Source organism: Triplophysa dalaica, chromosome 10 (assembly GCF_015846415.1).
Source record: "Triplophysa dalaica isolate WHDGS20190420 chromosome 10, ASM1584641v1, whole genome shotgun sequence".
NCBI lineage: Eukaryota > Metazoa > Chordata > Actinopteri > Cypriniformes > Nemacheilidae > Triplophysa > Triplophysa dalaica.
In genome coordinates this window covers 10,158,990-10,186,000 of record NC_079551.1, presented here as the reverse complement: position 1 = coordinate 10,186,000, position 27,011 = coordinate 10,158,990, and the positions used below count along the sequence as shown (strand labels likewise).

Below are 27,011 nucleotides of genomic sequence, written 5' to 3'. Positions count from 1 at the left end.
GATGGCACTTACAGTAGAGTATTTTAGACATCCTTCTGGAAAGAGGTTCAGTGACCCTATGTAACCTCTTCTTTTATGTGGACCGGGCATAAAACAAGAACAGAAATTATTGATGCGCTATTCTGAGATACTGTGAATCTCTCCCTAGTGACTGTCTTTATGGAGGATAATAAGCCGATCTTCAAAAGTGTCGTAATGTTATTTGGTAATAGAAAGCCCATTAAATTTCCTGTACCCAATGTGTTTGTGTTTTAGAAATATTGTGTCACTGCTGTGTATCAAAACGGCAACGTTGGTTCAACCATTGGTGTTTGAGGTGGAAATGCCAGGAACGGTGGACAGCCAATACAATAAAGGGGAGAGAAGTAAATTACTTTTGCAATTGTGTTTCATATTTTGAAACCTTACAGACTGAGTTCAAGAATGTTGTTAAAGAAAAATGCAATAACGAACAAACTGTAAAGACAAAGCACGAGACAATAAAACATATGATGCAAAAGAATGTCTATTGTAGAAATTAGGCATTTTTGTTTTTTTAAGACGTTCGTTGGCCAACGTATAATAAATGAATTCCCGGCATGTTGACTAATGAATAAATAAAGAAGATTTCCGTCGCACTTGATGAGAACGGCTCAGAAATATGTAAATGCCTCTTCGGAATTTGCACAGTAAAGCCTTTTTCCCGGCTTCCTTTGATTTCGAGAAGGAGGGAATGGCCATTATGTCAGTCAGAGAGCTGTGACAAATGCCAAGCGCACACACGGAGCCGGAGTGGGCAGGCGAAAAATGACGGCGAGGCAGAGGGCTAAGCACAATATATGAACACGCTGAGAGAGATCGAGTGTTTGTCAGAACCTCTGAAAACAAATGATGCCTTTAATCCGGAGGCATCGTGAAGTGACGAGCCCTTCTGACAGGATGGGAGAGGCAGATCCACCCCTGCAGAGGAGGAGAGGGCGGAAACAATAGGATTTGATATGAAGAGGGAGGTATGGAGGGGCAGATGTGAGTGTCGGCGATGTTGAGAGTGGACAGGATGGGAATGCGTATAAACAATGCGATTTCATTGGTATTCGTAGGTACTTGCAGTGATGGGGCGTGCTGATACAATGGAATGTCGATATATCATGATTCTTTTGTGTCACAGTGTTGCATCAGTGCTTAGATCCTTGTAATTTGTGTGTTTTAGTTAATGATGTAACGTCTGATACAGTTTATCAACTCCACTAGTCAATATTTGAATAGTAAAGGGATCTTCATGGTCGCCTGCTTTAAAATTTGATAAACGTTAGATAAACGTTATTCAATGAGAACTAATTTTGTTTATTTTTGGAATGGGATCGCTTAAAGGTCCAGTGTTTGAAATTTAGCGGCATCTAGCGGTGAGGTTGCCAGTTGCAACCAATGGCTCACTCCACCCCTCAATTTTAAAGCACTACGGTGGCTGACACAGGACAAAGATGTCATCATGTTTTCGTTCTTTTGCAGGAGGAGATACGTCTTTACGAAACACGCTCTGTATAGCAGCTTCTCTGATAAAGACGTAACACTTTAGTCTTTAAGTCTTTATACACATCTGAACAGATAGCAATGCATATTATGTTGAATTTCTATCAGTAGATACTTCAAAAAAACACCAGCTGGAACTTTAACAAATACTTTTCCATTTTATTCATTTGATAAAACATTTTTGTGCATACAAAACGTTATCTACGTCTCTCCAAACATTAAAAATGTGCACAATTTATATACAAATACCATACCCACGTTTTCTAGGTCGATTACATTGGCATGATCTACAAACTAGAACTACTATTGATGCTCTATTATTCCATACGTGTTATTTCCAATAGAAATCATACTGTGACATCACATGCATTCTGTGATGTCACATGCATCCTTTAGGCAAGGGAATTATTTATTACATTATTCATGTTCTACATCCAAACATATTAGAAACATAACACCCTTTTCACGGAGTAAGGTTGCTGTTTTTATTTTAGCATCGTGAAGTAATGCTTTGACATGAGCGTAGCTGAAAGGTGATCCGTGAGAGGACGTTACTACTGAGTTTGTGGGACCCGTCAGGGATGTGCAGAGAGGCCTGCTGCTCAGCACAGCTATTAATAGAAATCTGTGGTATTTCCGAAAATAGGTTAAGCTGCCAGTGCTGGCATCACAACTCGTCTGCCAGCCACCCTCTAAAGACGGGGAGAGAGGGAGACAGATGTAGCCTACCGAGAAAGCTTCTCCTTTGAGGGAGTCTTTGTTTCAGTGTCCCCGTCCTGGACTGCGTAAATGTCTGGTGTCGTCTGAGCGAGGACTTCCCAGCATGCTGCAAGACATCTTAAACAGTGTCACATCTCAATACTTGAAATTCAAAACGGAGGAATTGATCTAGGGATATCTGAGTTGTATGACGTCAAAAAAGTTGTTGCCTATGTATTAGGGAATCATTTTTTTTTGAGGTGTTTATACAGATACAGTGGCAGGCAATGACATTTTTTTTTGGTAACAAATTTCTTTCATAAAATTGCACATTGTCTCTTTAAAACGTATTTCATTCATTCATCGCAAGCCTTTGTAATATGCATTTTGCATTATATACATTTGCAATACTAAGGTAATTTCAATATATTTTTATACTACATTTTTAGCATGGGGACCGTCATGATGCATCCATCCATTCTTATGAACTGTATTTTCATGGCCCGTGTGAGGAATTACGTCCTTATAACTCAGATCGGTACATGGCGGTTGTGCACATTTAGAGGTGGCTGCCTTAATTAAGGTTTACAGGTTACGCTAGCGCACCGCTTATATTACAAGACTCATTAGAAAGTAATTAGGCGAGGGCAGGGACAATGCTGTTGTCTGGACAGTAACTGAGAGACTGCTTTAGAGAAATTCAAACCCCCTTTTCTATTGTACGGCAGTCTACACAACACGTCCTGTTTACACAGACAGTGATTTTTATCCCTGGAGGTCATCAAGATACTTTGCTGTTGGTGTCACAATATACCGGTATTGACAATAATCGTGATGTTAAAGGGAGTTCGCTCAAAAATGACAAATTATTTATTCACCGTCATGTCGTTCAAAACCTTTATTATTACTCTTTCATGTGTGGAACACAAAATAAGATATTTTGAGAAATGTCTCGGTGGTTTTGCGTCCATACAGTGGAAGTCAATGGGGGTCAATGTTTGGTCACCAACGTACTTTAAAATAGATTCTCTTGCGCTCTGCAGAAACAAATTAAGTCATACAGGTGTTGAATAAGGGTGAGTAAATAATGAAAGTACTTTCATTTGAAAACATTAGAAATATTTTCGGAAATATTGAACTAGTATTGTGGTTTAGTAAAACTACGCATATGATAACATTGTGGATAATTTAGTGCTAGTCTCTGCTTGAGACTTGAACACAGCACTGTAAGTGTTGCTTTTGCACCCACTTTAAACACAAAATAATCTAAAGATCAGAAGGTGAATTTGATCAATAGCATTTTTTATTTGGCCACACTAATAGTGTAATGTAAATCTGATATTGTTGACTAGTTGCTAGTAGGCGTTCCTCCTGCTGGATGCCCTATCATAAGACCTAGACGTAGATATTAATCTGATCACAAGTGAGATTTATTATCAGTAAAAATAGATATCGTTCTTATTCGACAATGAATCTTGCTTACAAAATGTACTCTAAAGTGTTTTTATATACAAATTGTAGTCCTGCATTATTCATCATATGATGAGCAACATGAATAATTATCAGCGCATGAATCAAACTTTCACAATACCAACAATTTCAATTGGATTGTTTTCCACGCATCATTTTTATTGTTACCCGCATGTGGGAGAGACGGATCATACAGCACAGTGAAATCATTCACGGTTACATTAAATTCTCTTCCATCTTGCTGACACTCGATTATTATGCGTCATCTCACAGTAGATGGTTCAAGCAAGCACCACTGTCCCTGGTCCTATTGGTTGTCACTGCAGCGTATAACTTGTGGTTATCGTCCCTTTTCTTGGCTTTGTCAAGTCGTTGCATTACAGTACAAACAGCTTGTTCCTCATGTTATAAAAAATTATTATCATTCTGTCATGTAAAATTGCGACTATCAAGCCCAAAATGCTTGGGTGGTTTCCGTTACATTAGCGTTTTGTGTTTCAGGTAACATCAAAACCGAATTCCAGTGCTTTGTTCTCCGAGCTAAACTTGAATGTGCAGAGGAAAGAGCGAAAGGTGTGAATGACGCGAGAGTTGCGAAGTTGCAAAGTGCTCAGGCAAGAACGATAGAATTAGAGCACATGAGCAGATTTAGCGCCGGGGCCTTCGCACTTAACAGGCACCTCACAGTTCAGGGCTCGCACACAATTATGAGGGGACGCTGGGGGGGCAGGAGCAATGGTGCGAAGGCTTAGCTCCGCTATTAAAAATGGGCAAATGGGGGCTGTCAGGGGTGGAGGGGGCCGGCACCTTCAATTCAGTTTGCTTAATTACAGTACTGCACTGCTTCTCTACCTCTCCGTGAGGCTCAACGCCGTTCCATAGACCTGCAAGCCTCATGGGCCTCTGTCGATAGGATTGCTTATTAGCACAGGGGTTAGATGTCATTTCTTTACTGGAAGAGAGAAGAATGCTTTTGCCAGCCTCAGCTACATTTGGACTTTTTGTGACTTGACGAGAGAGGATTTTAAATGCATACTGTGGAGTCCAGAGGTTTGAGCACTTGGGGGCTTCTAAATCGTCTGAAACCCTTTTGGCTTTAATGACGGTGTGCGCTCGAGCTGGCACGGACCCCGCAAGGTTGTGCACGATCTGATGATCTGTTTTCCCAGCATGATTTGAGAATGTTCCAAAGAGTATCTAGGGTGTTTTAAGTGGAAGCAGGGAAATCTGACCTTTTGTACTAAGATTTAAAGGGATGGTTAAGACCAACCATTCATCATTTTCTCACCCTCATGTCATTTCAAACCTGAATGACTTTCTTTCTTCTGCAGAACACAAAATAAGATATTTTGAAGAATGTTGAACTCCATTGACTTCCATTGTATGGACTCAAAACCACATTTCTCAAAATATCTTCTTTTCACAGAAGAAAAGGTTATAAAGGTTTTGAATATGAAAAAAATAAAATGTACATTTTAGGCTGATCGATCCCTTTAATATGGTCAATCTCATTTGCAGATTTGCTTACATAGGGAATTAAATATAGTGCCAAATGTGACAATCTTCTTTATTTTATGTCATTTCTTCACAATCCTAAACATTTAAATGAAAACATCACATTTATCTCAGACTTTTGTTGAAAAACAAGAAGAACATATCAGCAACCAATGGAAAAAAGGCTGAAATTAGCTGCAATTTCAAACTACAGCCCATAGCTTTCTAGCTGCGCATCTAGCTTTGTTAATTATTAAATCACATTTGATCAAACATTAGAGATTGTTATCAAACAATGCGGTAGATCATTTTCATAGACTGTCCCTTGGGTGATGTGTCAGCAGTTTCCCTTGCGTGATCTTTTTATGTCGAGTTTCAAACAATTTCATCATGCAGCCCAAGATTTCGTGCCTGGTATGCAACAGCAGGCCAGTGATACGTGATTGGATTTCAATTATGAAGTTTCTGGTGCCCATGACGTGCACTCGCATATTACTCCAAGTGCAGAAGAACGTAGACACATTAAAATTGAATTTGTGATTTACTTCTTTTCTCTCTATCCATTTTACTGTCCCTTGCCCTCCTCACGCATACACACGCGCTTGTTTTTTGCTAATGTTATTGGGTCAGCTAATTTACTCTGGATATTCTTTGCAAACCTTACGAATGCGTTTTGAATGCATCCAATCTGGCGTCTGAGTAAACAGAAGATCAGATGTTCGGCACAAATTGATGGGTGGAAAAGAGCAGGTGGTGGGTGGATATGAGACGTAACAAAACATTGATGTATTTAAATGCAATATAGTTGTTTATAAGTGAGTTAACAGTTAAGATAAGAACACAGGATATTTGTTTGTTTGTTTAGGAATGCAAGTTATGAGATTTGTGAGAACAACCGCGTTTTAACTAAATGTGGTCCCATTTTGACATTGCCTGTTAATCCGTTTCCTTACATTGTAGCAGGTTTTGTAGCAGTTGTTAGCATTGAGCAATTCTTATTTGATAAGTATAGTGTATATAAATATTGTGCATTTAAAGGTCCAGTTTATAAAATTTAGCAGCATCTAGCGGTGAGGTTGCGAATTACAACCGACGGCTCAGTCCTTTCAAAGCACTGTGATGGCTGACACAGCCCTAAGATGACATCACATTTTCACTAGGAAATAACATATTCATGAATCGCGCTCTGTAGAGCAGTTTGTCCCTTTAGGGCTACTGTAGAAACAAAATGGCGAATTCCATGTGAGGGGACCCGCGGTGTATTTAGATAGAAATAGCTCATTCTTAGATAAAAAACATAACACTTCATTATGTAAGGTCTTTATACACTTCGTAAGACATGTTATGTATATTAAATCGCATTTCTATCAATAGATCCACCTTAGTCTTACACACTGGTCCTTTAATATGTATGTTTGACTACTTGACTCGCAAAAGCAAATTAGTTTGACAAAATATCCAGTAGACATAAAAGGATTTGAAGAATATTTGTTGTGTTGTCATAGTCTCACAATGTTGTCCAGCTCTGTGGTCTTTATTTCATAGCTTTGTGGGACTATTATGCGTGTCAGTTATTTGCTCTTTAACCAAGAAAAAACGACTGCGTTCAGCTTTAAGGAATAAATATACAGTTATGAATATGAGGACTTATAGATGCAATAGGACAGGGGGAGAAGAGCAAGAGGGAAGAATAAGCGACTGCTTGGTTGTTGATGTTACCGACAGTATATACATTACAAGTGCTATCCCCAATATACTGCTTTATTGTTGCCGGTGATCCGAACGAAAGCAAAGTTTGTTTTTACAGTAAACACCTTTACTTTTTGTGCTGATAATGTCAGAAAAAATCTGTTTTTGTGCCCTGCTTTCCTACTTTTTCGCATTACCTGGGAAAGAAGCTTTTATAGCCTGGTGTATAAATGTGTGCGCATCTTTTTATATATTCATTTTCTTTCAGACACCCCAGAGGCTTGAAGTTTCTTGTTGTTTTCCACTACTGGCTTTCTCTCTGTCAGAGTGTCATGGTAGTCAAGGTTTGTTCCAACTTCAAATAGGAACGTCCGGCAAATCTGAGGACTCGCTTGGACCGTGCACACAAAAAGGAAACACACACAAGCACATCCAGTGTAAAGTGGACCGGACAGTCTCCCCCATGTTAGAAAATAGACTGTCTGTATTTACCTCGTCCACAGGGACTCCTCAAGGCACCTCTGGCCCTGTCATTGTAAGGGACGTGGAGTGCTTTGTGCTGGCTCGTTTTTTAGAGCCGGAGAGCGGTGATGGTTGTTGGGAACAATGTTGTGGGTGGATGTGAAAGCTGAATTCAATGAAGACCACCATTATAGTGTAGTACAAAGTCACTTTCTGCAACCTTCACCCTCGCTGTCCCACAACCGTCACATGAATGGTGAAATCCCTTGCAATCTATAGAATATGGCTGGTGAAACAACTCCTCTGGGAGCACTTGGCTAACTAGCTAGACCTATTGGACATTTTAGGACTACTTTTAAGTAATGTTTTTTTTCTGTTGAAAATCAGTGTAACACAAAATTCACAATGAAAGTAATGGGAACCATTGGGAACCACACGCAAGGAAATCCATAAAAATTAGTCTGTCAAATCGATTAATCATGCATACACAAATGTGAGTATATATAACAAACATTTACTTAAATATACAGTATATAAGTTTATATTTGATTATAATTTAAATGATAAAAATATATATTACTTTAAAAAAATATATACATCTAAGCTTGTGTATTTCAATAAAATATACACACAACGCACGCATATATTATGTAAACACAAACATTTAATTTGGAATTGATTAATCACGATTAATCGATAAACAATTAAAAAAATATTTTTTTATTTTTAGTTGAACTGTCTTTAATAATAACAAAAATAACATCTTTTTTGGACCTTGTGTATTGTATTGATATCGCTGATCAGCTTGTATTCTGTTCTCCCTCAAATGAATTGTTCTTCTATTTTCATTCGTAAGTTATTCTTCTATTATTCTCACCCGTAAGTTGTTTTGTATAAAGGCATCTAAATTTCCTTGATTGTCTCACCACAGTAAGTTGTTACACAGAAAGTTGTTCGGTCGCTTCAAATGACATTGGCCACCCACAGACTCGTACTGAATTGAACACCACTGTCTATCCAAGTCATTAAAACTCTTCTTTCCTCTTTGTAACGCAGGCTGCGCGTTCCTCACCTACTGCGCCCGCGAGTCGGCCATCAAAGCCCAGAACGCCCTCCACGAACAGAAGACTCTGCCGGGGGTAAGTCCGCTGCTAGCCTTTCGCCTCGACTCTTGAGGAGGCCACCGCACCAGTCAAGCTAAACCTGTATGTTTTAGACGGGGAGCTAAAGCTTTTGGAGCAGAAATCAGTCGATAACCCAGCCTTTTAAGATCAGGCTTTGAGCTGTTCCATGGTACTTCTCCCCGGGGCGTTTGGGAGCATTGATCCGATGCTTTCAGCGCACGGCTCGGGGATGCAGCGATAGCAAATGTCAATTCATTTGTTCTCTCAATTTTTTCTAAACTGCTCCATTTACGCAAAAAGCTGGTGAGTCATTGTTGTCCAGTTGCACAAAAGCGTTCCGGACGCACAAAAATAAACATAGCGGGGTGCAAAGGAGAGTGTTTCCATTGAGGGTTGTGGAATCGAGAGTGGCAGTCGATAGCAGCTGCGTTGGAAGTAGCGAGGAAGCACGTCTAGACGTGGTATGACAGCAAAAAATATACGGTTTTAGATATGTAGCCAGACAAGAGAGAAACATACTTCACATTAAAGATGTGGCGTTTTTCCATAATGTTTTATACGTCTACTTTTAGAATATCTTTAGATTGTTGTTAGTAGATAGAATATAATTTTGCCAACAATTTAGTGTCGTAGAGTAACTCATTAAAAGTTACTCACTTTCTTAGAAGTGTGATGGTAGATCGGTTGCTTTAATGTAGTTTTTCCAGTAATAAGCTACTGTTTTCTTTTAATTAAGGCACATCATATCGTATACACCGCTTTACAGCTGAGAAAACTGGACGGCAGTAATTGAATACGTTCTTTTAAACGGGTTTCCTTTGTCTACAGTAGCGCTCATTTTATCGAATTGGCTGATTTGGATGGTTTAGATTATATACACCATTTTGCAACAAACAACACTCGTCCAGAAGCTCTTTCTGTTTCAGTTTTTTAACACTACACCTTAGAACAAAATACAAATAACAAAACTGTATCGAAAGGTGAATCGAAATCTAATCAGAATAGGAAGTCTTTTTGGACCAGTATTGTTCACGTCTTGCAAAATGGTCTTCATACTGTATACTACTTTTTTATTTAAACAGCATTCATTGTCTATCTACTTTTTGGGTGAATGACATATGTGACCCTGGATCACAAAACCAGTCTTAAGTAGCACGCGAACATTTTTAGTAAAAGACAAAAATACATTGAATGGGTAAAAATTATTGCTTTTTCTTTTGTGTCAAAAATCATTAGGATATTAAGTAAAGATCATGTTCCATAAAGATATTTAGTAAATTTCCTACCTTGAATATATAAAAACTTTATTTTCGTGAGTGGATGTCCTGCTACAGTGCCCCTGATTAACAACTTCAAAGGCAATTTTCTCAATATTAAGATTTTTTTGCACCCTCGAATCCTGAGTTTTAAAGGGTTGTATCTCAGTCAGAAATTGACCTTTTCTAACAACTCATATATCGATAGAAAGTTTATTTATTCAGCGTTCAGATTATATTTCGAAAAATTTAGCCATAAGACTGGTTTTGTTGTCCAGGGTCACATATGAGGATTTTTGATTTAATTTAAAATTGGCCTTAAAAAAAAATATTTCAATTATTCGAACATTGAGAATGCGGTTTGTGCACAAATGCAGAATAAAGTTTAGAATTAAGTGAATATTTTGTTATTTTCATCTAGATCAATGGTTCTCAAAACCTTTTCTTGTAAAGCCCCCATTGTGTAGAGTGCGTCGCTTTGCAATCCCCATATAAAGACCTAAACTTAGACCTAGACTAAATCTTAAACTAAGAATTTTAATTAAACCAAAAACATATTCATTTGTGCAATGTGATTTACATTGCATTGTATTATAAAAAAAAATTCTGACTAAACAAAATCTGTTCCCTCCCGGATCCATCTTGGGGTCCCCAGTTTGAGAACCACTGATCTAGATGAATTGGCCAAGTCATGGTGTGACTGTTTATCTTCAAATGAATTTATTTCCTTAACATGCTTAACACATGCTTAATAGTGTTTAAAGTGTTTAGAGAAAAAATATTTGCATTTGTTTAGTTTAGGTAAGTAACAATCTTTTATTTTTTTTCAGTCATGTCTAAATATACATTAGTTAACAAACTTATATTTATCAAAAATTACAGACAACTGACAAAGTACACATGATTTAAAAATACCATTCACTTAAGCATGATGTATCAATGATTCATTTTCCGCCCAATTGAAAACAATTATTGCTGTTATTGGTCGAATTGCCATCCTGTCAATATAAACGACTTACCCGACTGGCCCTTGATTTAATGTATGTTACGTTTTATATAAGAAGCCAATGACAGGCAAAATGCGACGTCGATTTAGCATCATGTTGAATTCAGGGCAACTGTGTCAAGCGCCCACCCACACACCGGTTTTAATCTCCTGAGAACATTTGCAAAAGAAAGAAATAAAGGGGGTTACTCTGAATCTGACACGTGTCGTCCAGCCCCGCTGAGAATACACCCCAACCTCTCGTTCTCACCGCGGGTTGAAAGAGACGCACTCTGTACATGCGCGACGTCCTTGCGTCAGCTTCACTTGCCGGTATTATCGTCCCTTGAGACAGCTGTGAATAAGGTAGTAGGTATTGCTGAAGAGTTTGGGAACTAGACGCCTATGTTTTATATGGCTGTGTTTTGGGTACATGTACACACGCACAGAACTCCTCTCTGCTCTTAAAGTTATCGAGCTTGTAGTGAGTGTACCCCTAAATCTATCTCCAACAACCTCTGCTGATGGTAAGTAGATATGGCAGTTGTTTGTTTGCTAAATCCTGCTTGATATGCAGATTGCCAGAGGCTACGGAGTAATTCATGTAAACTAGGATTCCCCAAGAGAGGGACCTATAAGTTATTTATGCTCGCGTTTTGTCCTTAACTCCTGAATGACATGCCTATTTGCAGGACCTAGACAAAATACGGTCTGGTGTTTGTCTATATTCAATCCTGTTGGATATGCTTTTAAGTCTCTTTTATGTGGCTGTCTGCTTTGATGGTGTAGAATTCTGTATGGCTATCAAAATTAAACAGATTGTTCGGTTGAAGCCATTGGTGGTTTGGATCATTTTATATGGCTTCAGATGTCAGTATATTAAAGGTGTAATGTGTTAGATTAAGGAGGATCTATTGATAGAAATGCAATATAATATACATATCTATGTCGTCAGAGGTGTATAAAGACCTCACACGATGAAGCATTATGTTTTTGTTATCTTAGAATGAGCTATTTCTATCTACATACACAGCGGGTCCCCTTACATGGAATTCTCCATGTTGTTTCTACAGTAGCTCTAAATGGACAAACTTCACTAGAACGTGTTTCGTAAATACGTTATCTCCTTCGGCAAAACAGCGAAAAATTGACAACATTTTATCTCCGTGTCAGCCACCCTGGTGCTTCGAAAGCGAGGAGGAGGATTGGAGTGAGCAGTTAGACGCCACTTAATTTCATACACTGGACCTTTAAGTTAATATAGTAAGTAAATATAGCATATTGAGACCAAGCTTGGGTTTCCAGGGTTGTGTATGAAACTCATATAACCACTGATGTCTAACAACGTAGATCCTCTCAGCCTAATTCCAGCTGGGATTTCGCAGAGAACATGCTGTGACATGAGGGGTACATGCTAGCGCCATTATAGAAGTAGCCGTGTTTGTCAGAGGACACCCTCAGGCAGAGGAGGAGAAAGCTGGGCGAAGGCGCGGAAGGCATTCTGACAGCTGTCCGCCTCGATTGTGCGCTTCCCCATCAGTGACCTCTCAGGAACATCAACTCTGAAATGTGCGAGATGTGGCGATAACATCACCATGTATACATGGCAGCTTGTCATGAGCATCTAGGGCTTACGGCGGTGATCGGTGTGTGTTTGTGCGTAGGGAGTTCGATAGAGCTGATTGTGTTTTGTATGTGTGCTTTGAGTAGAGATGGACATTTTGTATCATTTTGAATGTCTCCCTTATCACAGCTAATTCAACTTTTTCAAGGTCTGGAATGGGTTTGTTAGATAAGGGAGACATCCAAAATGTACGATTAGGGGTCTTTCAGGAAAAGGTTACAATGGTTGAGATTATTTAAAGGGACAGTTCACCCAAAAATCCTAATAGGGCATTTATATACCCTCATTTTATTTAATATCTGTATATGACTCTCGTAATGGGGTTCAAAGTTGTTTGGTCACCAGCTTTCTTCAAAATATATTTTTCTTCTGCAGCTGAACGAAATTCATACAGGTTACAGTTTTGGTGAACTGTGCTTTTAAATTTCGGTTCTTGCTTTTCATTTTTGTTTCTTTTTAACTATATAATTCAATAATTAGCTTTAAAATAAAATAAATGTAATCATATTATTATTTAGTAAACAAAATAATATTTATTAGTAATACGTTCGTATTTTTATACATCCACTGTATTTTCTATTAATTTAACCATGGTCACTCAGTATGGTGATGTAATTTTTTTTTTTCAAATTTCTTTAAGCACTCTTTTAAATGCAGTATATTTATATGAAACTTGCACCTCACTTTCCAAGCAGCTGGTGAAAAAGATGATTCATAACTGTAAATTGAATTTGTTACATTACCGCGGCTAACCGTTTTTAGAATCTGTCTAAATTGCTTTTAATTCATCGATTTATGTCGCAAACATGGTTACAGTGAAGATCCGAAATATATTAAAAGATCTAGATGGACGAATATGTGAAGATATTTATGGTATTCCCGCCAGGCATAGGATTCAGGAGACGAAAAAAAATACAACAGAGAAAGAGAGAGAGATATACTACATTGCTCATTCAACAGATTGGTTCAGTTTAAAAGGGATAGTTCACCCAAGGATAACATTTCTGTCATTATTTGCTCACCCTCGAGTTGTTCCAAATCTGTATAAATTCTTTGTTCAGATGAACACAGAGATTTTTGGAAGAATTGTTGTAAGCAAACACTTCTTGGCTACCATTGACTACCATAGTGGGTAAAATTGCTTGATAAATTTCTTTGTTCTGTTGAACTGATAGTTTGAAGATTGTAGGAAGGTTCTGGGGCACTTTTGACTTCAATCGTAATGTTTCCTACTATGGTAGTCAATGGTGGCCCAGAGCTGTTCGGTTACAAGCATTCTTCCAAATATCTTTCTCTGTGTTCATCAGAACAAAGGAATTTATACAGATTTGGAGTAAATGAAGACAGGATTTTTATTTTTGGGTGAACTGTCCCTTTAAGTAGTAGCTTAACTGGTCACTGTCCAGTGCTGAAATGCATTAGTCTAACTTGCTGTCATTCATGATACAATGCTTAGGGGGTCTGCTTTTTATGCATTTGATTGGCAAACCAAATGTGGTTTGCCAAACCTGCCATATGTACACAGGAATGGTAAAGGAGCCTATTATTCAACAGTGTCTAAATATAAATGTATTTTGATCATAAAGAAAGCTAGCCCTCATATACACACGGAAACAACAGCTCATTTGACACCTAAAATGAGATCTTTGGCACGCAACTTAAAAGATGGCAGCATGTGTATATAATGCCAACTACATCCTTGAGAAAACAGACTGTTTGTAGGCACGCTCTTTCACATTCACAGATGTGTGTATGCAAGAAGGCCCGCCACGCAGAGAAAATGAGACGGGCTCGCCACGTTTCCGCTTGCTGTCCGCGGGGCTCCACACCCCTGCTGGAATTGCAAATTCACCTGTTTCCTCCAAGCCTGCTCTACCCCGGTACAAATCCGGTGTAATTTAAGGTGTGTGTTTTACGCCCAGATCCCATGCTTGTTATCACATCCGTCTCTGGCAAACCTGCAAACTGGCCAATTTTCATTTTGCTCCTCCTGCAGAGAAAAAAAACAGTGCCTTTCCAACAAACTCTCATTTCATTCCTGGTATAGCACTGTTGAAACAAAGGCAACAGCAGAGTTTGATTGCTTACACTGGAAGGCTAACACAACTCCATATTTAGCTTTTGACGATAGCAGAAAGTGGGAGGTGACACTCTGGGTGTGAACGTAGGTTGACAAAGTATTTTTTTTTTCAAATCAAGTGCTCTTTGAAGATGGTTGGCGAATGATTAAATCAAATGCATGAAGCATAATAGGCATGGCTACATCTCCTCTGTTTGAAACATGAAATTACAGTTTACTTTATATACTTTACTGTCACGGTTCTGCCTATCTTGTTTGGCTTATTCTTGGTCTTGGGACAGAACCAGTGCAGAATTCCCTGTTTCATGTGGGGAGAGAGATTTTGGACCTTTTGGGCTTCCATACTCTCCCCGAGTCTCGTCTGTGTTTCCCGCCATTTCGTGTCATTAGCTTCCCCTTAGTGTTTCATCTGTTTCACCTGTCCCCTATTAATTATCCTGTCATTGTCTCCCTATAAAGACTCCTCATGTTTCTTTGTCTCGTTGCTCGTGCATTGAATGTGTTTATGCTGAATGTGATTACGTGTTCTTGTACGTTGAATGCTGTACATGTTCTTGTTCTCGTCGCTATGCCAAGTGTCCTTGTTCCTGTTTCCTGTATTCCCTTGTCAAAGTAAGTGTAGTTTAGTGTTTGTATCCAGTGTTTGTTTTCTTAGTTTAGTTGGTTAGTGTCCTTGTCTTTATTTATATATATATTATCCTGTCTTGTTTTCCCCCTCGTGGGTTTTGTTTTACCTGTTTTGTTAGTCTTGTTATTTGTTAAATAAATCTGTTAACCCCTTCACCTCCTTGTTTGTTCCTGCCTCTGCCTGCACTTGGGTTCCCACGCCATGTCTCACATGAGAGTTCATGACACTTTACAGTACGTCAGTAAAAGTCGAATGATGTCAAAACGTTCAAATGATCAATTATTAGAAGGGAAACATTTTTATAGAAATAACATTAAAAACTAAACTAATCAAAATGATCAAGATTACAAAAACAATATGATTTAAGAGGGGTCCATGCATTAAAAAGTAGATTATTTTGCCTATGGAGTGCTTGCCAATTTGGTCACTTATAAGGATCTGGCACTTGGTGCCTTGGGATTGGGACGCAGCTGCTGTATTCACAATACAAATACAATACACAACCGTAAGAAATTGTGAGAAAATGACTAAAGCACCATATCCAAAAATGTAAGTAAAATAAATTGCTATTGTCCTTATTGTTTAATTGTTGACCTTTAGTTACAAGGCAAACAGGCCTATTTCAATATCCTTATTGGTTTGAACTTATTTCTCTCTCTCCATCTCACTCTCAAACACGCTGATTCATTGACTTGACAATGAAATGAACCAGCCGATTGTGAGCTCTCTTTCAGTGTGGATATTTGTGGCCGGGCTCGTGGTAATGCAGTTACACGACCGGCGCTCCGTGATGAATAGAAATTCTCCAGTGCCGTCATATGAGAAATCCCATCCGAGCTGCATATGAGCCTGTGCTTCTCACTTCATGAAGTTTTATAGCGTCGCTTTCTCTGTTATGGCTTTCCACCGGCACGGCGAGATGCAGACGTATGACTGCGGAGTAACACGATACGTGTGCGAATACATGCGTGTGTGTGTGTGGAGGGGGCTTAATGGCACAGGGTGTAATGTACATAGTAAAAATCCATTGCGCTGTAGTGCTCCTGTGGGAATTCTCTCCCTCAGTAAACCTTGGAGCAAGTTCTTGAGAAAAACTTGATGTGAAATGCAAGAGCTAGATTGAGCTTTCTCTCTCTCTTTCTTTCTCTCTCTCTTTCTATATGGCAAATGTCTCTCTCTCTCTTCTTTCTATCTGCACCGCAAATGTATGATAGAAAATCACACTGCCATGTTTGTGTATTCGTTTCGATTAGGCTTGCCTCTCCCCTTCTGCTTTTACTACTAGATAAGCCAGATGCTTAGCCAAACATCACTTTCCCATGAGCCATTAACACTTCTATTAAGGTGTTTAGTGAAAAGCAGGCTTTGCACTTTGCACCTTCTTTTGAGTAGCATAGCAACATCGAAAACCGCAAATAAACAAGCTAATAGCTTTCTTCCTTTTACCAGCAAAACAGTTTTAATGGTTATGTCCTAAGATCGGTCCTTTTCCTACATCTCCATGTCTGGGGTGTTTCAGGTTAAAAGTATGTAAAGTCTCACCCTCCGATAGTTCTGAACAAAATTTATGGTTTGGGTTGAAATGGGGTCTGCTTCTCGTGAGCCATGAGCGCTTCTCCTGAAACCCGGGACCGTTGCCAGTTTCTTCCTTCCGTCACAAATATGGTCTTCATAGATATGGAAAATGCCTCAAAAGCTAAATAATCCTCCACGCCGGGCTATTAGTTAGGCACTGTTCTGGCACAAGCCCTTTCTTTGTTCCCTGGTAAAATAATGAAATATTAATGCTTTAGATTTTGGTCTTTTTAAGTCTATTTTAGGTTGTGGCTGGACGGAGAGCAGGAGTCTGAGGGATTGAATCATGTGACAACGTGATCTGGGTTAGCTGTGAAAAACGTGTGTGTGTGTGTGTGTGTACACAAACCAGAGTTGTAAGGGGTGGGTCTCGTGGGTGTATATCTAGATGGGTCTGGCTTCAGGACAACAGGAATGAGGGCTGAGCGAGGCCCGGAGAAGAGACACATCTTCTGCCTGCCAATCTGTCTTCCTGTCCCCTTGCTAGTGTGAAAGTGCAGGTGTGGCCCCAGCGTGCTTTGTCTGCAGAAAGGTGGGGAGTAATGGGCTTCAGCTTAAGAGGGGCTGCGCGTTTTTGGGAACTACAGACAGGGGGCTGGAAAAAAGTGTTGGCAAAAAACGAGGCCATTATTCGGCTTTGTGGTGTATGGGCTTTTATGATCATATAAAGTTGCGGTGCATAAATTTGAAAGGTTGAAAGTGAGTTGATTTGCCATTTTTACATGTAAAAGCAACAAATAATGAAATTCAGAGTTGGTTTTAAACAAGTTTAGACAGGAAGTACTTGTGATTAATGGGTGTTGTTGGGCACAATTCGAACTTAAGTTTAGCGCATTCACTGGTTTGCGTGAATATTTTACAACTTTTTTCTGGAACTATCTATCTAGGGTGATTTATAATGGGAAGCAGTTTTTGCACTGATGCCAGACTTATGATTCATTATAAATATTCTTACCTTTTGGTTTGCATCCATCAAGTTGTAAATAAAAAATGAATTAAATGAAACAAGCTATTTTTAGTTAAAATTTCAGCAGTTGTATATTAAAAAGCAATATCATGATATATATCCTATTAGTGAGAGACAAATTATGCTATCTTCATTTTCTGTATATTTGATCCCCGATCCCTTAGCTTGCTAAATGAAAACTGTAGTGCTATACCTACACAAATAATTCACACAACAAACATTTACATTTACATTTAGGCAATTGACAGACGCTTTTATCCAAAGCGACGTACATTGCTTTATCCTATTCATTTTACATAGGTATTTGCAATCCCCTTGGATCGAACCCACAACCTTGCGTTGGTAACGCAATGCTCTTACCACTGAGCTACAGGAAAGCTGTACAAACAAACCAGTTGGTGGTGTATTTTTGTTTTCTGTTGTCTTGACTTGAGCACCAGATGATCCAGAACTGCCACTCGCATGATGCCCCCGTCAAATTGTTCCATGACACCCCTGATACTGCCCATCCCTACTTTGGGAAAATTTAGCATTTTATAGGCCATCGAATAACATGGCAAATCATAATTGCTTGTGACACATGCCCCCTTCTGACCATATTTGAAGAGGGAATGAAACACACAAGGCATCGTGGAGCTGCAAAGATGGCTTCGAATTAGAGTGATAAAGAATGACAAACAAAAAGAAGCTGGGTCTCTGAGGAAATAGATCCAGCAAAGACAGATAGTGCAATAAGGAAAGGGAGATTAGCGCTAGCTTGGAGGGAGCTAGCGAGAGGTTGTGCATGGAATTCGGAAAGCTGACGTAAGGTCATGTCGACAGATTGGAGTCATACTTTCAGTGTGCTGCGAGAACCGAGCTTTATGCAAAGAACTCTCTCCCCACCCCAGGGAGAGATGAACCCCCTCTCTCTCATTATATCTCGATCTCTCTCTATCCCTCCCTCCATGCTTCATTTAAAAGTCAGATCTGCCCTGGACACAGAAGGTAGGGCATCACATTTGTCGGCAGACACAAGGCGCCAACCCCGCTCATTGTTGGTTGTGTCGTTACGTTTGATTGACAGGAGCCACAAGAGGGCATTGTCCGTGACCCCCCCACCTGCAATCTCCGCGGAGGTGAGTGTAGGCCAGCAAGGCTTCCACCGTGTGGGGCAGTGACCCTGAACACCTCTCAGGTGGAAGGGATTGTTTGCATCCAGTGCCGGGGGCAGATGCTGACACTACCGCACGCTGATGCATTCTTTCAAAGTTCCATTGGGAAGAGGGTTGTTGTTGAGAAGTAATGATGCATGGTAAAATATCTTCATCATTAGCAGATGCCTGTTGATTAATAGAATGCGAGGATCGCAGACTGCATGTTTGTTGTTTGAGTTGATAGTCCCGTTCCCTAGGGAAGGTGGTTCTTGTCGATCATGCTGAGACGGTTTGAAACGTGTGCCATATGGACACGTGAAATGTGGACGTCTCTGTTCGCATGGGAAGGAAATTGCCTGTTTTGTTAGTGCTGAAAATAGTTCAAGGTCGCTGTCCAGTGCTGAAACTGATAATTAAAGCATTACTTTTTGATTCACTTAGAGTCAGAGATCAGGGCCCCACGTAAACACTACACTATTAATTCAAAAGCTTAGTGATTAGCTACATTTAGGTCTACAGAACATTTACATTTATTCATTCAGCAAATGATTGTGTCCAACGTGTGTTGTAAAAGCATTTAACAGTTGGTCTAAGGAGCTTACATTTAGTGTAGCTATATATACATTAGGGTTGGGCGATGGCCACATAAAAACATAGTGATGGACGATGAAATCGGGGGGCGAGGCTTGGGTCTGCAGTTTAGCTCCTGCCCACTAGGAACGATGGGAAGCGAAAATCATAATGCTGGCTCCCCTTCGGGTTGGCTGTCAGCCATCAGTCTAACCCTAATATACACTAAATGGACAAACATATTGGGACACCCGTTTCTAATAAGCATTTTTATCTAATCCAGTAATTCCAGTCGAACAATAAATGTGACCCTGAACCGCAAAACCAGTAATACGTAGCACAGATAATATAATAATACACTGTATGGGTCAAAATGATAGATTCATCTACTTTCGGGTTTATCTACTCTCCATAACGTCGTTCCAGAAGTAACGTTAAGTCAATATAGGGCGTTAAAACAAACCTGTGTCTTCTTAGCTAAGGTCTGCTACAGCGCCTCTTATGGAGATCTTTAAACGCAATTTTCTCAATATTTTTTTTCTTTGTACCCTCAGTGGAAAAAATTCCAGATTTTGAAATAGTTGTATCTTGGCCAAATATTGTCATGTCCTAAAGAAACACACATCAATGGAAAGCTTTTACTCTCAATTTAAAAAGAATTACTTGTGTACTTTAGTCATTAATGGGTTTGAGTTTTAATGTTTGGCTCCAAACCCTGACAGTGTATATGTAAAAGTTTGATTAACCATTATTTTCACTATGATTTCAATCTTTGACATCTGTTTTCAATTGCTCCTTGATAGCCAGCCTTGCTTATATTCAACAAATTACTTGAAAATACTCAAGGACATGATTATTAAATCATAACCATAAGAGTCATTCATAGAACAAAATGTGTAGCACTCCTGCTGGATATTTAAGAACATGGTCGCTGTCCAGTGCTGAAATTAATCATTGAATGGGGGTCATTTCTGTTTTACTTTGGAGCGAGTAAGGTAGAAATAAACCAAAGGTGCTTAAAATCACACAAACAGTGATGTGTTTTTTAACCATAGAAATTAATTTAAAATGAGAATCAATATACTCATTATTATGAATGTTTATTTGAACAAATATAAAGGACCTTGTATCAATTTAGTGCAACCAATTCGTATTCTGCTGCAACAGTGTGCAACCACATAAGATATTTTGTGAGAATCCTTCAAGTGACACGAATATAATTTGTTCACCTCGCTTCTGGCAGGGGAGGGAGGCCTCGCCATCCTAAAATCTCCTTGTCAAAGCATATGCGCGGACGCCTCACAGCTGGGGTGATCTGCCCGCGGCGTGATGCGGAGGCAATTCGGAGCCAAACCGCCCCGCGTGACGAGCAGATCAGCATCTTTGAAAGCTGCTCACCATGTTGTCCACTTTCATTAAGGCTATGTTGGTCCAAAACATGGAACAAAAAGGGGGTAATGGCACACTGCTGGAACGCGCCCCTTTTTCCTCTTTGTCTTTTGTCTGATAAAAAACTTCATAGCTAACCGCGGCTCTTGGTCATGAACAGTGCAGAGCAGCGCGCCACGCCGACCACTCCATTACGGATTGCTATGATGAAAACCAAAAAGCCTCCCGGGGCTAATCATTAAGATGTCAGCGTGGTACTATACAGCACACTCCAGGCACGACTGAATATTGCAGAAAAATAAAAAACCAAGCAATCATGCTACACGGGCGCCTCTAGATAGCACACAAAGTTACGGTGATGCAAGTTTTTCATATAATAGTAGCGAATCGTCCAGCGAACAGGGTAGATACATTAATTTAGAGGGGCCAATAAGCTGAACCACACCCTTTTGAAGTAATACTTCATTGTGTATCGCCCCTGTGTGCTTAGATAAGCTGCATGTTGCATGCAGATGCACATACTGTACATACACACCAGCCCACTTCTGGGGTGTAGGTGTGTGCACCCCTTGTTTTTATGCGTGTGTTTTTTTGTATTTTAAGTTGTCTGCGCGTGTGTTTGTGAGGCAAATTGAGTTGTAGCTTGTCGTCACCTCTCGCCTCCGGGCTGCCTGACCGGTCTCCATGGCAACAGGGAAAAGCTACATACCAGGCCGATGCACAATCCATTAGGTGTGGAAAGGGGGGAGACGAGACAACACACATTTATTTACAGGGTTTATTTAGCTTTTTTTTCTTATTTATAATTTATGATGTATTGATCTGTGTCACTGTCGGGCAGGAGGCCGTCTACCACCAGGATATATTATCTTTTGGTTCCCTCGATGAGAAAGAAGGTAGTCACTGGTTTTATTTAGCAGTAACCCGGCACCCACCCGAGGGGTCTTGTGTTTTTATTATTGCCTTAAGTCTTTTTTGTCTGTCATCATTTACTCACCTTCATTTCGTTCTGAATCTGTGTGACTTACTTTCTTCAGCAGAACAAAAAAATATGTATTTTGATGAGCGTTGGTGACCAAACAACATTGGCTACCATTTCTCAAAATATCTTCTTTTGTGTTCCATAGGTTTTGAACAACATAAGGCAAATAAATGATAAAGAATTTTATTTTTGGACGAACTATCCCTCCAAAGTCCACAGATTGCACAAACCCTGTGGTCCACACCTCACACCGCGCTCTCTGTTTAAGACCCGCCCCATATCTAATAACCACATTCATTGCATGGGGGCGGATACGCCGTAGTGGCTCCTGAGGGTCCGCTTCCTCCGACGCTTTTATTTTTGGGTTCTCTGTAGAGAGGCATCACAGACTTTAATTTCACCTTTTGCCAGCTCCCGTGGTCATCCATCCCGGGACCAGCCATGCTCCAATGCAACTCCATCACGGTATTAGGAAGAGCAACAGCCTAGCCCAGGGTTTGTCCAAGTCGCCTGGCGTCTTCCCAGGATTCAGCTATGGAAAAATGGCAGAGAGGGAGTGGAAACTCATAAGCGTGCCAGAGTTTTGCTATGTGGGTGAACTGTATTCTGATGACTGAACGTTCTCTAATAGAGGGTGTGTTGAATGATGTCGAGCGAACATGTTGAATTAACTGGCAAGCGTGGTAGTGTTTTAGGAATGTCATTACAAAGTAATTTAAACAATGCTTAAAATTGGGTCCAGAAGTCTGGGATTTCAAAATAGAATTTAAACCTGGAAGTTTGTTGATGTAAAATGAATATGAAACTCTTGGCCAAATAAGCCAATTCGTTACATTAAAAATATTATCTCTATCTCACAAAAGGTCAAATTTTCTTGCTTCTACTAAGGAAAACAAGATGCTCCTTTGAACATTCTCAGATCATGCTGGGGAAACATGGATCATCAGGTTTTGCAAATGATGTTCATGCTAGCTTGAGTTCATGCTGGCATTAAAGCCAAAAGGGCACATTTATAATACCGAGCAATTCCTAAATTCACATTAATTTTTCATTTTTAATTCAGCTGTTCACTCAAATTGCTGCAATTATAATATTGCTAATAAAAATGAATGAATGCAAATTTAAGAGTTGCAAAACAGAAGCGTTTTCACTAGTGGTCTCACACGTTTGGACCCCACTTTGCATATTTCCCTATTATTTCCCACTCTTAGTAGATTAAGAATGTTTTTTAAGAATATTTTAAAATCCCACTTCTTGCATATTCTTTCTTTGATTTCTGCTTGCCTTTTATTGCCCTCCCATCACAAAAAAACATCGCCATTCATCTCACGGCAGACTCTGGAAATTAAAAAAACAGACAACGGTCTCATTTATTTTGTACTATGTCACAGCACTCCTGACACCACAGCTTCCAAACATAAAACCTCAGAATGCCGTATAATTACAGATTAATAGAGTTTTGCTGTGATGTTCCATCCCTCTTGGTTTCCCTTTTGAAAGAATATATGGAGAGAGGCTGCCAGGGTGCATCGAGTTTGTTAGTGCCGTCTACATCACGCCGGAGATGTCCCTCATTATAATGTGATGGCAGCCAGATTGCATCACATCAGGGAAAACAACACAAGGTGCACAGCATATGAAACGCTTTCTGACTTTGGCAAAACAAGAGCAGGTTTGAGTGGGATCATATGTTTGCGTGTTACTTTAAGTTTGTAGACAATCGAGCGTAGGGTTCATTTATTGAGGTGGTAATTGGGCTTGCAGTTGTGTTTTTGATTTATTATCCAACATTAATCAACTTATGAACAAGCAAACAAACAAAAGCACAATTAACAACAATAAAGATAGTTAAAGATATTGTTAAAGAGTTTTAGAATATGACTGCTTGTTAGTAAAGGTCACTGTATAATTTTATTCTAGTAATTTTAAAGCTTTGGTTACTTTTATTGCTGAATGACAAAAAGCAATGTTGACGATCTTTGGAAGGAAATTATATTGATTTGGAAACCTAAGTAAATGATGACTGAATATTCATTTTTGGGTGATCTGTTGATTTAAAAATATTGTTGAAGATGTCACAGTGATGCTCAACAGAGGTTACATATCATAGTGTTGTATTAGGGGATCGCATCATTGAAAATAAACAATTGACCAAACAATCTCTTCATCTTTAAGGGCTCGCGTGCGAAAACACAGACTATAAATTATTCATTACGAGAAGTTACACAAGAATAAATGAAGCAGTCTGCCATCATTTGCACTATGAGACTAATTGGCTACATTCAAGCCCCTTTGGTCCTGGGGATGAGTTTAATTAAGTTCAGGTATCGAATTAAGATCATGGCACAGATTTAAATGGCTTAGCCTGGGCTAAAAATAGCCATGCGCTCCATGACTCTCTATTCAGTACTTTAAGTAAGGGCGGAGATGGAAAGACATTTTCTTTTAAGAGATTTGCAAGCAGACAGTACAAAAAGAGTCATATTGATCATAATAAATTAAATGTATGTAGATAATATCAATTAAAAAAAACGAATCACCCTAATTTTGGCTGAATTGACCCTTTCATAAAAGTAAATATATTTCAATCAAAAATGTTTATTGTCTTATTGTACAAACATTTTTAATGCATCTTTGGAATTTTGGGCTTTTTACTAGACATTATTATTTATTATTTTAGTTGTTCCTGTTGGCATACAAAAAGCAATAAAACATTTTTTTTTCTTCAGTGGAGAACTAAATAAAATGGACATAAAATAAAAATGCTTGCGTCAGTTTCCAGTGTCTGCGTCGGTCTGGATCAAAATTTTTGTACATCACAACAATGATTCACATACTATGAATGCAACATATTAAATAAACTATTTGGATGTTTTAATTAATAGCATGCAATAACATTAAGTCAGCAACAGTACGTTTAAGAGTTTTGCATTAGCTGATTTTAATTAAGTAAATTGGCAAAAATCAATCTTTTATGTAAAGTTCATGCCCACTTCATTCCATATTTGATTTAGTAAGGCTGACGTGGCCCAGTCAATAAGCAAGAGTGTGAGAAGTCTCCTTACTAAAATAAAAGCAATGTGTTATATGGTAAGGCCACCACCCACAGGATTGGCAAGTCAGAAGTGAGTAGTCAGCAGCCTCAGGACCACAAATCCAGCGCCGCTTTTAGTCACACCCACCCACGCATTCCCATACGTCCAGGCTGTATATTTAGCTTGCGAAACTTGCCTGTTTTTCATCTCAACGTGAGAGAGTTGCAGGAAGGCTTAGAGATGTTTGTCTTTCTTTTTTTGTATTTGTGTGTAGGTGGTTGTGTTTTCAAGCAGCACCTTAGTCGTAAATTTGGACAGGGAGGATTATGGGAGCCGATAATACTGACTTAACAAATTGTTGTTTGTGACGGGCCAGTTTAGTACACTATAAAAATGTTTGTAATTTTAATGGAGAAAGATGGTAAAAATGTTACAGTTAATCCCCGTAAATTGGCTAATTGTACGTTAGGGTGTTTGTAAGCGTATGTAACTCTAATTAATGACATGGTCTGTGTTTTTTTATATAATAATGTATTTAAAGAAACAATGCAGATTTTAGTAGCTAATCTATGTTTGTTTATTTTTTATTATTAGTTCAACTTTATTGATTTTTATTATTAGTTCAACTTTTGAAGTGCTGAAATAATAGGGATAGAGGTTATTTTTATGTGTACATAAAATATATGGGCACCACAATTCCATCTCGTAATGCCTGAAACAGCATTAAGTTATTATAGATTTTAGTTTCTATTAATGTATTATTTTTTCGTATTCACAGAAAATATGTTTTAGTTTTTATTTGCTTCCAGTCAGTGTTGGGTGTAACCAGTTACTTAGTACTTAGTTACTTTAATTTAATTACTTTTTCCCCTTAAAAAAGTAAAGTAAGTGATTACTCTCTGTAATTTAATTAGTTACTTTTGATGTAATTTAACTTAAAACTGTTTGATGTGTACAATAGTGGAATTGACATTAAAATTCAAAGTCTAACTTTAAATTCCTGCATTGATGTATCTTTCTCACATTTGAAATACTTAATAAGAGTACTTTATGTAGTTTTATATTATTTATTTGAATTAATAAGAGACGTTTCGTGTCCATCCTTGAATGACTTAACTAATCAAGGTTGATGTAGGATATAGTGAATAATTTGAATGCATCAACTTAAACTAAAGAAAATTAAATATGAAGCAATGAATTTACGTATTTCACATAGTACCTAGGCCTACAGATTTTATTTCAATGAACGGAAATGTTATGATATCTTTAGTTTCCACCGCTTTAGTTTAAGATAATTAAAATAACCCTAGAAGGTTTCAGTGGTTTCTAACACTGTGTCGACATCGGACGCGACAGTGTGGATTTTGATTTTAAATTATTATGGGTTTTAATGCATTTTAAGTGTCTTTTGTATTGTCACGTCGCGCCAGTCATCTCTGGTGTAGACACGTCTAAAAGCTGCTTTTGAAAACCAAATAAACACAACTGTTGCACCGAATGATTTGAGAATTCGTCTGCTTTGTTCGATTCCAAATCAGATGTTAGAATGAAAGATTATGCCCTGCACATATTGTCTAATTGTCACATTGTTAATTCCCATGTCTTGAAGCAGCCTTTGCTGCTCTCCAAGGTGCTGAAACTGGCTCAGTCATTTGGACCTTGTCTTTTACACTTACATAATTGCTGCCGCCAAAGAGACTGTCAAGAGCGAAGCAGAATTGTTGTAGTGTTAAATCATGTCGTTTTGAATTGGGCTTGCTTGGTGTGTGTTGGATTGAATTTGTTCCACTCGAGAAATCTGTCCGTGGGCTACTGACAGACAGCCTACCTGCCATTATGGCGCCTAGTCAACAGCTTTGGCAGTTTAGACATGTGTAAATGCATTTCTCTTTAACAAATTTGAGTTTCGGAGGAAAATAAATAATAGCCTCTCTGTTTCTCTGCATCTTTTGTCGGCTAAATGGAAAACAGGCTTCAGCCTGCGCGTTATACCGGCGTTTGGAAGCGTGCCCAAAGCCTGCATGTGAAAACATAACTCGTCCTCCTTTTCCGATTGTTCTCCAGCTCAGTGCATCGCAATGCAATTAACAATGAGCGCAAATCGCACAAACAAATGATTTCGTTCAATAGCGACACGTTTGCATACCTGAACAGGCATCCTCAAGGCTATTTAATGACTGCTACGTCCATGCTAATCTGGTCATCCATATGACAAAAATACTTTGAAGATTTACTCGCCCGACTGCCCACCCTTTCTCTCCAGCTATGGTTCTTTAAACCCTAGCTCGCTCTTTATATTTTATATTTTCACGGCCCCATCAAAGGGGTTTTTGTTTT

The 27,011-nt window shown here is 38.9% G+C and overlaps 1 protein-coding gene across 6 annotated transcripts in view; it reads left to right on the top strand.

Moving 5' to 3' along the window:
* The window catches only part of celf5a (cugbp, Elav-like family member 5a), a 174,786-nt gene that overhangs the window by 4,391 nt on the left and 143,384 nt on the right, over window positions 1-27,011 (top strand). For all 6 annotated transcript variants that reach the window (XM_056759888.1, XM_056759886.1, XM_056759887.1 and 3 more), the window contains exon 2: window positions 8,380-8,462. In XM_056759888.1, the coding sequence (XP_056615866.1) occupies window positions 8,380-8,462 (83 nt within the window). The remainder of the gene's footprint in view (window positions 1-8,379; window positions 8,463-27,011) is intronic.